We start from the raw sequence: 12,245 nt of genomic DNA on the forward strand, positions 1-12,245 counted from the left end.
TATTATATATGTATATAAATATACCTTGGACTAAAGAAATTCTAAGGAAACAGAAATGATTAAATCCAAAATATTTAATACTACTGTGTACTTAATACCAACTCCCATGTAATAATCATATCTTTCAAAAAATATTAGATAAGACAATCATACATTATTAAAAATCAATAATAAGGATATTACAAAACAAAAGTATTTCTAGTAAATATAATTATAAACAAATTATATGCGATGATAAAACCTGCAGTTGGTAGTGAATTATCAATTGTGTATTGTAATAAATAATTTGTTTAAACAAAGTCAAATTGTGTACTAGGTGTTATGCACTATTATTATAAGACAATACTATTACAAAAGACAATTATAAGATTCAATACAACAAATAGAAATTAGAAAATTAAAAGTATACAAAATATTAATGCTAATTACAATGTATTATATTTAATGTGCTGTAAGAGTTTTCTGTACAATATAGTATTTTCCCTTTACTAATAATAACAAAGTACTTAGATTTTATTATGTACATAATACAGCATAAACCTATGAAAAATAATAGGTTGAACAAATTATTTTAAAAATTATCCTTAAGGTAAGAAGATGTCAATTGTGGTCCTGTAGCTTGGTGGTTCACACACTTGCTTTCCAATCCTAAGGTCCATGGTTCAATCTTAACCTAGTGCAATTCTTTTTACTTCACTCCTGCCCTGACTTTACAAGCATGATATACAATTCTATGCTAACTAGAGTATTTGACTGCATCACAGAAGTGATTCCCAGTTTGCTTTTAATCGCAAGAGAGAAAAGTTTAAATTGGTTCATATATAAAGCAAATCAAGCTTTAATAAATATTAGGTTTCAGGTATTTTCTCAATGTCTTCTATCATTAAAATTCAGAATTGGGCGAAGTGGGTTTGCAAATGAGGAACACAAGTGTAGCTTTTGTACGCGCTAAGGTGGGATTACTTGAGGTTGCCTTAAACTCTAGGGTTGTCTTACACCCTGTGGTAGGCTTACATTCTAGGGTGGCCTATCACTCAGGGATGGACAATATATGGTTGTCTTTACACTCCTTGTGTGACCTTATTAGAATGCTGGTATGGTATAATATGATTCTGGTATTGTATACATTTTCAGTGTTCAAGGCTCTGGGTAAATAATCTGTCATCACCAATGGAATTATACAAAAAATAAATAATGTATAATACAATTACAAGATACTTTTATGACACTCAAGGAATTAAAGTATATGACTTGGAAAACAAAATATTATCTATCTTGCATGTTACCTATAATCTAAGCCCTTTTCTCTTTCAGGACCTTGATAAAATATGTTGTAAATGGACTTTAAGGAAGCTAGGATATTAGTGTAGAGAGGCAACACTACTGTACATGAGCTCTTGAAACCTATCACTATCTAGGCCTTACACAATTTTGCAGTAGTGCCTCACATACAAATAGGCCTACATCACAAAACCTTATTGCTTACAAGCTAACATCAGGTAGCAACAAACTGGTATTTGATAATTCAAACAAATTTGAATGTCTCAAACCAGCACAATATAATAAATTTCATCATTTTAAACCTTCAGCAGTTGTAGATAGGGGTAAAGAATAATTAACTGTATTTGATGAAGTTGATTACGATTATTGGGCTATAACTTCTCCTGAATCCTCTTTTCCTTTATATTTTGTCTTCCCATGTGAGAAAGGTAGATATTTATATTTGATCATATGCTGAAATAAAGATAAAGATTAAATAATTGTTAGCATGAGACATAATACTGTAGGGAAAATATCTAAATTGATATTTTATGTTTTTACACTTCATGGAACAATCACTTATTTCATAATGTTTTCGTCTAGATTTTGACATAATTCTTTAAAAAAGCTCACCCTAATCTGTCTCTTCATTGTTAAAAAGAACAGGATAAAAAAGTACATGACAAGTATAGGCCAGAATACAGGAACGTTGAAGACCTCAAAGAAAGTACAAAACATTGCAATAATAACAGCTTTAGTTGCAGAATACCTGAAAAACATAAATTAAGAAACATTAATATTAATTTTCTTTATATTTCATACACCCACACAGGAAAAAATTCACCTATTTACCAAATACTTAATACTGAAATGCTTTATTTGTCAATTGTCAGATTGGCAAATATTAGTACTGTATGATAAAAAAAACAGATAAATATAAAATATATAACAAAAATTCATATACAGAGTATACACACAATATTGCACAAAACTTTTTTAAATGCGGTAACAATTTAGAAGTTAAAATACGTTAAAAATTAAAACGCTTAAAGATGTATTGTATTTAAATATTTTTTTAAAAGTGGGTCATTTTGAAGTACAGTATCAGTAATAGTTAAACTGTCACCACAAATTAGACGAAATAAAATCATTTAACTGAAAGAAATAGAGACAATTTTTTGTTCAAAAAATAAATTTGACTTCAAGTCAAAGTTTTCGATCAAAACATATCTCATAATGCAACGCGCTTGTTTGGCTACTCTGTATGCATAATCATAAAACTTCCTCGCGATCTGTGTGAAAACACCTCCTCAACCGTGATGAGTTGTAAACAATCCTAATTAGTATCATGCATAATGCATACTCGTGTTTTGAAACTTTGTTTACTTTCGCTCGTGACGATTTTCCAGACGAAATGTAATCAAATTAATTTACATTGTAAATTGTTGTTTTTGGGTCAAATTTTGGACTTGAATAACTTGAATATTACTTTGATATGGCCAATTTCAATTTAGAATATTTTTTTTTCCATTTTTTGTGTTTCAAGAGACAATACATCTTTCAGAATTTCAAACTTGATCATAACTTAATAGTTTCATTTACATAGTCTTAATTACTGTGCAGTATTTTATCGATGGTGAAGTGAATTTATAGTATGGATGGCATTTGCAACAAAAACATATCTTGTTAGTCTTGGTTATTGGAACTTGTATTCTAAAATGGATATGATTACTGTATATATCATCATGATTATAAACTAAAAAAAAGTCTCATTTGAGGCTATGAATAGAAAGAGTTGTAAGAGTTAACCTAGTGCACTATAACAGGATTGAACCCTGGACCACCAAGCTGTACATCTCGTCTAAATTATATAATTGGTTATCCGCCTCAAGCGGATAAGCATTTGTTATTGTAGTGTTACTTTTTTTTTTTTTTTATTATTCTTCTTTCTTTCTCAGATTTTGTGCACGCGTTTTCTCTTCAACGTGTTAACATAACATGTTGTAACTTGGTCAACATTTAGACATTTAACTGAAGATGTTCAGCCAAGCTTTTGGACGCTGTCAGATCCGCGTAGCGTAAGTCACGCGCGATTTTCTGAAAATCTTAAATCTGTCATAACTTCGAAACCGATAAATATTTTTTATCGAAATTTTCAGCCACGTTTTCTTCACATCAATGGCTAACTTTTGGAATGTTTAACAAATTTTTGGAGATTAGAAAGTTTTCGCATAAATTGCGTTTGAAATATTTTACTCTTCTTATTTTGTGCACGCTGTTTCTCTTCAACGTGTAAACATAATATGTTGTAACTTGTTCAGCATTTAGACATTTTACTGAAGTCGTCCAGCCAAGCTTTTTGACGATGTCAGAGCCGCGTAGCATAAGTTACGCGTGATTTTCTGAAAATCTTAAATTGGTTATAACTTCGAAACAAATGAATATTTTTTAACGTCATTTTCAGTCACGTTTGCTTCACATCAATAGTTAACTTTTTTAACGCTACCGCAATTTGTAACATTAGAAAGTGCGCGCGTAAACGGCGTTTGAAATTTTAAAATGCTTCAAACCAATTTCTGATTAAATTAGAGCCTGATTCAGGTCATTTTAAGCGTTTAAAAAATTGCCACTGGTGCGCACATTTTTACGCGCACACGGCGCAGGGAACACGTATTAGCATTTCTTTTACACGATTTGTGTTTTTAAATCTTCGGTTAACAATTTTACGTTATTTTATTCACTTTTCAACTTGAAATGGCGTTCTACGAGCACGTTAAACATGACAGGTTGCGCACAAAAACGTCAACAAATTGTGAAAATGTTGCAAAATATGTCTACTTTTAAAAATGAAACAGTTCATCAGAATGCAAGGTTACCCCCATTTTTTATTTTAATTTCTTGCAGTGTATGAATCATAGCTCTGATTTATTATAGTCTTGAATGTTAAAAAGTGTTTGGTGGCTACATTATTTGCATATTAAATGTAATTTTTGAAATAATTATCATCAAACAAACATAAACATATTCAAAGAGTAAAACAATAAACATAACGTTTATCTTTTTTCTTTACATGTTAATATATAAAACTTGAAAGTATGCACTTTCATAATATGTCACTGTTTAAAATTTGTGAAGATTTCATCATAGTAAAAATTATGATTTAAGTTGATTATGTAATAATCAACTTGCATCGAGGGGGTTCACGACATACCGAATGAACGAGGACTCTTTCTTCGGATTTTCTTCAGCAGGTGCTCATATGGCTGGATGTGTAGTGCAACCGACTTTGGAATCAGAGGTACTGGGTTCGAATCCCATAATGGAAAAACAATTAATTAAAAGGATTTATTTGGTTATTACACTGAAAGGGCAGTTTTAATTTTGAATAGCTACTTTTTTTGGAAAAGTCATAACTGAGAAGTACTTTAATACGCAAGATACGTTTTGTTGCGGGCGGATAACCAAACTCGTCCTCAAGTGACGAGTTTAAGTTCTAGTTTAATATAATAATTGAATGCTCTTAGACTTAGTACCATAAATATTAAATTAATGTGGATGGTTATCTATAATCTCTGACGTGTAATATGTTTCAAAATTGTTTATTATTCGGTCGTTTTCACTCAGGAAATAATAGTCTTAAAAAACATTTAATTAACTTTCATTAAAAGTTTACTGTGGCAATCATTTTCTTGAACTAAACATACATAAAACGAAAGAAATGCGGATTGATTTTCTAAAACACAATAGGTCTGACAGTATGGACCCGGTATACATTAAAGGAAAGGAAGTAGAGATTGTTAATAATTATAAGTACCTGGGAGTAGTATTTGACTGTAAGCTTAAATGGGGGGATCATGTTGACCATATAGTTAAGAAGTTAAATACAATACTGTACAAGGCTGTACTGCCTGAGGAAACTCGGTTCGTTTGGAGTAAAGCAGGATATTTGTAAAATGTTTTACTCATCAGTGATGTTATCTATTTGGGGTTATTGTATGTTGGGCTGGGCTGGAAATATCAGTAAAGGGAATAAAGACCGAATTGAAAAGGTGCTGGGTAGAGCGGGGAAAGTAATTGGTTCGTCTGTGCAAACGCTTGACTCTTTCTACAGCGAACGTCTTGCCGATGTGTTCCATGCTATATTGGAAGACACCAACCATCCTCTTCATAACGACATTATCGGCTCCGTTATCGTTAGAAGTGGTAGAATGAGGACGGTAAATGAATCTGTATCTGTATCTTAAATGAATGTGAATGGTTATCTATGATCTCTGTGACGTGTAATTTGTTTGAAATTTTTTTATTATTCGCCTTTTTCCAGGAAATAATAGTCTTAAAAAACATTAAATTAACTTTCAGTTTTTAAAGACTAGTTTTCTGGAAACTGCCGAATGTTAAACAATTTTCAAACATTTTCACTCCTGAAGCAATCTTGTCAGAACTAGATATACGTCACGTGGTGTACTGTACCACAAACTTTACATCAACAATTTTGAAATATATTACACTAATGTAATTTTTAATTCAACTTACCAAAATTTAAACTCAGGAAGTCTTCTTATAAAAGGTCTAAACTCTTCACTTGATTTAGTAGGTAGACTAGGGCCATCCTCATCTGTTAATGAAAAAAAGAATTTATCTTGTATATGTTTATAAAAAAAGAGAGAAAACAGACACAGGACTCATATGGCACTAATAAATGCATAGCTGTTATATGATAACATAACAGTAGAACTCCTCTTTTGGAACAACCCAATTCAGGGGACACCATTTTTAAGTGGACATCCCTATTAAGGGACGGGAAGAAGTTTGAGTGTGCCATATGGTCGAGGCCAAACCAAATGTACAATATAATAATAAACATTTTTGTTTTCATGTATATTATTATTATTAATGCATAAAATTTACATATTTTCAATAAAAATTGAATTTCCTCAATGTGAAAACAAATTGATATGTATTAATTTTACCTTCTTGTTCAAAAACTGGATCTATTTTCGGTGATAAGAAAGCAATGAATAAATTCAACAAATATATTCCAAGAGCATAAGTAACTATATACCATCCCTATAACAGTGTAATACAAGAAAAATAATAATTAGTATGAGACAAAGTACTGGAGGAGGAATAGGTAAATTATTATTATTACGTTATTATGTTTATATAACAGTAATGCTTGGTTCCCATTAGAGACGCAACGCAAGGACTAGTGCGAACCAAGCTTTAGTTTTTCATAATTGTTTGTTTAAAGAAGTAATTAGGGATGCATCACGAAAAGTACATTGAATAGTATTCAACAAGTTGAGAATGAATGGAAAATAAATAAAATGGTACTTTTGGGTACCCAGAGGTTTCTTGGATACAGTACTGTAGTTGATAGTGGGAACCAAGCTTTAGTTATTCAATAATTGTTTGTTTAAAGAAGTAATCAGGGATGTATCACAAAAAGAACAGTGGATGGTATTTGACAAGTTAAGAATGAATGGAAAATAAATAAAATGGTACTTTTGGGTACCCAGTGGTTTCTTGGATACAGTACTGTAGGTGATACACTGGGTGAAATATCTGAATGATTAGTCTTTGTCCCTGTACACCATCATATATATGGTTAAACATTTTGACACTACAAATATGAACACTATTTTATGCTAGATAAATTTTATTTAAAAATATTTATCATTTATGAGTTAAATCTCTGTTTGATTGTATTTGGGACAATTGTCTTTGAGGTAGGAAAGCTGGTGGCGCATAGATTGAAATAACAAGTTCACACTGTAATTACAATACCTGCAGTAAAAACACTCGAAGAAAGTAAAGTAAGAAGATGACTAGTGTGAACACCCATCTAACTGTTGGGTATGGAACCCATCTATCTAAAAAACTTTGATATTTCTGAAAAAAAAAAACAATTACACAGTGTTAAATATATCAATTCACATTAAATTTTTAGCTTAGGGATGGTTACTGGAAATTTTTATAAATACTATAGGCAGGCTCGCAAAATAAGTATTTATTTTGATTTGTGTCTAAGGCAGTGTTTCAGCAGCCAAAAACTAAGTGCTTGTGGAAACAGGGTTTAACTGATTCCGCTCGAGAAAAATTACCCAACAATTATCTCATTCAAATCAGATCTGATAAATGTGACAATATTTAAATTTGACCTGAAGGACAAATAGTTGCGTTGTGATTGGACACTTGGTTGTTTGGTAATGACTGATCATGCGCACTTTACTTTTTAATTAATTACCCGATTGGTTAAAGGAACTAATCAAAATACTGACAAAGGCAAAGACGAAGATGAACAAATTTTGCATGCATGTGACTGACAAGAACGAATATATATCCAATTGAGTTTCTGGTTTGACTAATTAATATAAGGAATAAAGTGTTTAACATGCTAGACAACTCATACAGTATGGCAATCCAATTATATAGGAAGTGTTAATATTAAGAGAAGCAATTTAATTATTGAACAAAGGAAGACAATGAGAACGTCATTATATGTCATATCAAAATTGATACAAAGATTTATACTGTAAATGAAAAAGACGAGGGGGTAGTTTTGCAGTGGGGCACATGCTACAGGACAGTAACCTTTGACAGCTAGAATTAATCGTTACTGTATCTACTTTTTCTAATATATTTTAATTTGACAGTATTATACTGTATGTTAAAAAAAATCTGTTTAGTTAAATAGCAGGGATGTCACCAGCTTTTTAGAGTGCCGGTCGGCAAATTTCCCGGGGGGTAAACCCGGGGGGGGAAGGGTTGTCGTTATTTCAGCGAAACATAAAGAATTATGAAAATAAATAACAACAAATTGCGTCAGGTCTAGGCCTAACCTTGTACCACCGGAGAGTCGCCGTTATTATTCGCGAAAACAAAAAAACGCTCACGAAATGAATAGCAATAGATCGCGTCAGGCTTAGGCCTAGCCTTGTAGACACTACGACCACTAAGGCCTAGCCAAGGCTTAGATAGATGCCCCAAAACACAAAATCTGAATTCCACAAAAACGGGCGCTTCTTTATTTAGGCCAGGCCTAATCCCTAATCAAATAATGTTGATAAATTATTAGCCTAGACCTTACTACTTGTTGCTCGATATAATGTTCGTGTTCTTTTGCGCGAGAGTTTTTTAGCGTATTCGCGAATTCCGGATTTTTTGTTTCACAGCTGTGCGGCAAGCATGTAGTGCATGGCCGGCAAGAACAGAGACACGTGTTTATGGGTTAACTGAAGTTCAGCAACCTGAAGTTATCCCAGGGACGTGTAATTATTGTACCATGCTCGGCGATCATAAACGAACGAACTTGCCCGGTCTCACTGAACCATGCGCATGTTTTTTTTGTTTTTTTTTAATAGTTCGTAGAGTACAAAAATGTAAAACTAGTAACATAATATAATTAAAGCAGGGTGACAAAACATTCAGCAATTAAAAATGATTTTGTTTGGGTCTATGTAGTTATACATTTTTAATTACTGCGTACTTGTTTGTATTCTTAATCTGTGCAAAATAAAACGCTTGAATGGTCGCTATGTGAACTTTAAACTTGTACACTGTGCTGTGTAGCACGTTGTTCGCCATGACTCACAAGCTGTAACAATGAATACCAGGGCAGGGTAGGCCTGGTATTGTGTTACAAATAAAGTAACGTACGTAACCACGGGAACATTTGCTGTAGTCTTTTGTCTTATCTATATGAGGCTAGCTTGTCTGTTATTAACGATGTGCTAGGTAAAATGTTTTAGTACGAATTTTAGTTAGGCCTAGGCCTAAGAAATATCGTAATGATTAATAAATAATAGTGGTGGTCGGCAGCCTGTAAATCCTGGTCAGAAATGTTGAGTGCTGGTCGGGGCCGACCAGCGCCGACCAGCGTGGTGACATCCCTGAAATAGGTAACCTGTTTAATAATGTTGTGGGGGATACTATTTTACCATACATTTATTTTTCGTTAAATAACTTGAATACCGTTACCTGCGAAATTGTTGTAAAGAACCTGGATACGACGCCAGGTTTACTTGGCATCTCCATTGTTGGTACACTCTCCATTTTGTTGATGTTTTTGTTTCTCTTCTGTCAAGACAAAAATTGATTCAGACATTTCATTCACAATCAGAAAACTTATTTTGAATTTCAAAATAGATCAAAGAGAAAATATTACTATTAATTATTATAACAAATTAATTTACAGAGATTTACAAGACCCAATACTGTACATACATTCATACAATACTAAAGTATTTAATAAATATATTATATTACATTAAAATGGCTATGTGACAAGTCAACAGAGACAGTGAATATAATATATATACCACTGCAATAAATACCATGTTTTTATAAAATGTAGCCATCACAACTAAAACATACATGAGTGTGGTTTTATTTAGAATAGAAGATAAATCTGATTTTTTTAAATATAATTTTAAAGAAAGATTATCAGAACAGAATTCAACTTCAACAAGAATTTCAATATTATATTTATAGGCCTATAGGGGGTGGGGCGCGGTACGCTGTAAGTTCTGGTAATCGGACAGCTGATACTGATGATTTATGAATATTTTTTTTAATTATTGACCAATCAAATAATTTTCGCTGTCGCTGGGTAACGAAAAAAAATTACAATTTTTCATGAAAATCGCTTTAAAAAAATCATGCCTATGGATGATTGATATTGAATCGTTGATTGATGATAATTCAATTCAATTTCTTTTATTTCGGAAATGTTATCCATATCAACAAACATACAAACAGAAAAAGAAAATTGGCAAACTCTTTTTTATTCGATTTTGGATAAATATCAATCAATAATATTATGGATGTTTAAAACAAATAATTAATAAAACAATAATAATAATAGGCTAGCTAAACTAAAGGCAAGCAAGAAGGGACCTTGGCCTAGCCTAGTTAGTACGTAGTACTCAGTTAGGCTAGCTAGAACGAAGTATATAATTGGCAGCGTTCTGAGCTAGGCCTAATTTCTGGTTAGGCCTGGGCTAGCAAGTACGCCTAGGCTAGTTAGGCCTTCCACTTACTCGCCTACTGTATGTACACATCACAGTGTAAGCCTAGCTTTAGCGCGTAATAAAGTTAAGCCAGGCCTAGCGAAAAAGGGATTTTCTGACATATCAATTATAAATAACTCAGAGCAGCATTATATACATTAATAATTAATATTTATTAACTTATATACTTACCTATACTATGTCATTCACTGCTATTTAAACAATAATAGCAAAATTAAAACAACCTTTCGCTAACAATTTACGACAACCGGCAAAAGCCACGTCTCAATTATTGCCTCGATTTGATTTTGGAAGTTGCCAGGTAATCATACACATTCTATCCATTAGTAAGAAGATCTATTATTCACACACAACAACCGCACCGTCGTGGTTTTCACATTAAAAAAAATGCGAATATAAATTATAATTGTTCAAAATTCCTGTTATGCAATAATTTCCAACACCGGGTACCAGGAAAATTCGATAAAATAGATAACGTCAGACAGAAGGGTGGGAACGTGACAAATTAGGACAATTCGCCATATTTATACAATACAATATGTTTCACCAAAGAGATGCTTTAAAAGTCAAAGCTTATTTATAAACCAAAAACGATATTGACTTTAAAAACTACATTAAAATTAGAAACTCTGTTACTAAACTATGTCAAGATGCTAAAGCAATGTAGGCCTACTATAAATATTTCTTAAATAACAACAAAGGTAATACTAACAAAATCTGGAATGGCCTGAAATATCTTCTAGGCTTCTAAATCTAATATTACCTTCCCTCCGTCTTTTTAAATTAATGGCTCTGATCATATAATTGCCGACTCTTTTAACTCTTTCCTCACTAACAATGCTGTTAAGCTTCTTCTCTTCTCTTCTTGACGCCTCTAATTGTCCTGACCCGTCTTCTCATCTGTCATCTTGTAACTCGACTGTCTTTTTCTCTCAGCTGCATCATCGATGACAAGACTTTGTCCAAAGTGAATTAACTTATCAATTCCAATACGTCTACTGGGCCAGATATAATTGATGGTAAATTTCTTAAAGCTGCTTCTGCTATAATTGCTCCTCATCTTACCTTTACCGGCCTATCTCTATCCATCCCATTTGCTCCAAAATTATTGAAAAATCTATTTCCCAACAAATCTATTCTTACCTTGACTCTAATAACTTAATATCTACCTCACAATCTGGATTCCCAGCATTCTACCCTTAAGCGTGGTTCCCACTAGCGACGCAACACAAGGACGTAATGCAACGCAAGTGAATTGACCAATCACAAGCGATGGCTTATTCGCTTGTGATTGCTAACTGTCTATAACTTTGCTTGTCTAGTTAAAACGCTTGCGTTGCGTTTACGTCCTTGCGTTACCTTCTAGTGGGAACCAAGCTTAAATGCTCTCACCAACACATATGATAACTGGCTTCACAATATCAATAACAAGACTCTTTACTGGCACTATCTTTATCGATCTCAAAAAAGCTTTCGACACTATTGACCATAATATTCTTCTTGCTAAATTACCCTACTATGGATTTTCTCTATCAACTATCTCTTGGTGTTCCGATCTTATTTTTTTAATCGCTCTCAAAAACATGTTCTCTCTGGTTTTCTTTCTACTGGAGTTCCTCAAGGCTCCACTCTTGGTCCTCTTCTCTTTTCCATCTACATTAACGACCTTTCATCTTCTCTAATCTCTAATAAAAACTCTAATCTACATGTTGACATGTGCTGACGATACCATCATCTACTATTCTAACTCCTCTTCTAAACAGAATCTTAATAATGCTCTAATTCATCTCTCTACCTGGCTAAAATCTAACAGACTGACACTAATATCGCAAAAACTAAATATATGCTCATTGGCACTTCTCAAAAACTTAAATCTAACTCTATCACCCTAACTCTTAATGATTCTCCTATTCAATCTGTTACTTCTCACAAACACCTTGGAATCATAATTGA

At 32.7% G+C, this 12,245-nt stretch overlaps 1 protein-coding gene across 1 annotated transcript; it reads right to left on the minus strand.

Annotated features, from left to right (window-relative positions):
• Window positions 1-59: 59 nt before the first annotated feature.
• LOC140044851 (protein RER1-like) lies at window positions 60-10,565 on the minus strand. Its single transcript, XM_072089536.1, has 7 exons — window positions 10,464-10,565; window positions 9,241-9,339; window positions 7,048-7,152; window positions 6,231-6,327; window positions 5,794-5,875; window positions 1,894-2,029; window positions 60-1,734 (listed from the first exon to the last, which is right to left on the minus strand). Exons 2-7 carry the CDS (start codon window positions 9,313-9,315, stop codon window positions 1,645-1,647), a joined length of 585 nt encoding a protein of 194 aa, XP_071945637.1. The 5' UTR covers window positions 9,316-9,339; window positions 10,464-10,565; the 3' UTR covers window positions 60-1,644.
• Window positions 10,566-12,245: the final 1,680 nt, after the last annotated feature.

This window comes from Antedon mediterranea, chromosome 3 (genome assembly GCF_964355755.1).
Source record: "Antedon mediterranea chromosome 3, ecAntMedi1.1, whole genome shotgun sequence".
In the NCBI taxonomy this organism is placed as follows: Eukaryota; Metazoa; Echinodermata; class Crinoidea; order Comatulida; family Antedonidae; genus Antedon; species Antedon mediterranea.

Excerpts from the sequence above, each read along its gene's own strand:
- LOC140044851 (XM_072089536.1), bottom strand. The coding sequence starts at position 9,315 with ATGGAGAGTGTACCAACAATGGAGATGCCAAGTAAACCTGGCGTCGTA. Across the intron at positions 6,328-7,047 it reads TTCGAGTGTTTTTACTGCAG|GGATGGTATATAGTTACTTA; the intron begins GTATTGTAATTA and ends ACACTGTTATAG. Across the intron at positions 5,876-6,230 it reads TCCAGTTTTTGAACAAGAAG|ATGAGGATGGCCCTAGTCTA; the intron begins GTAAAATTAATA and ends TTTCATTAACAG.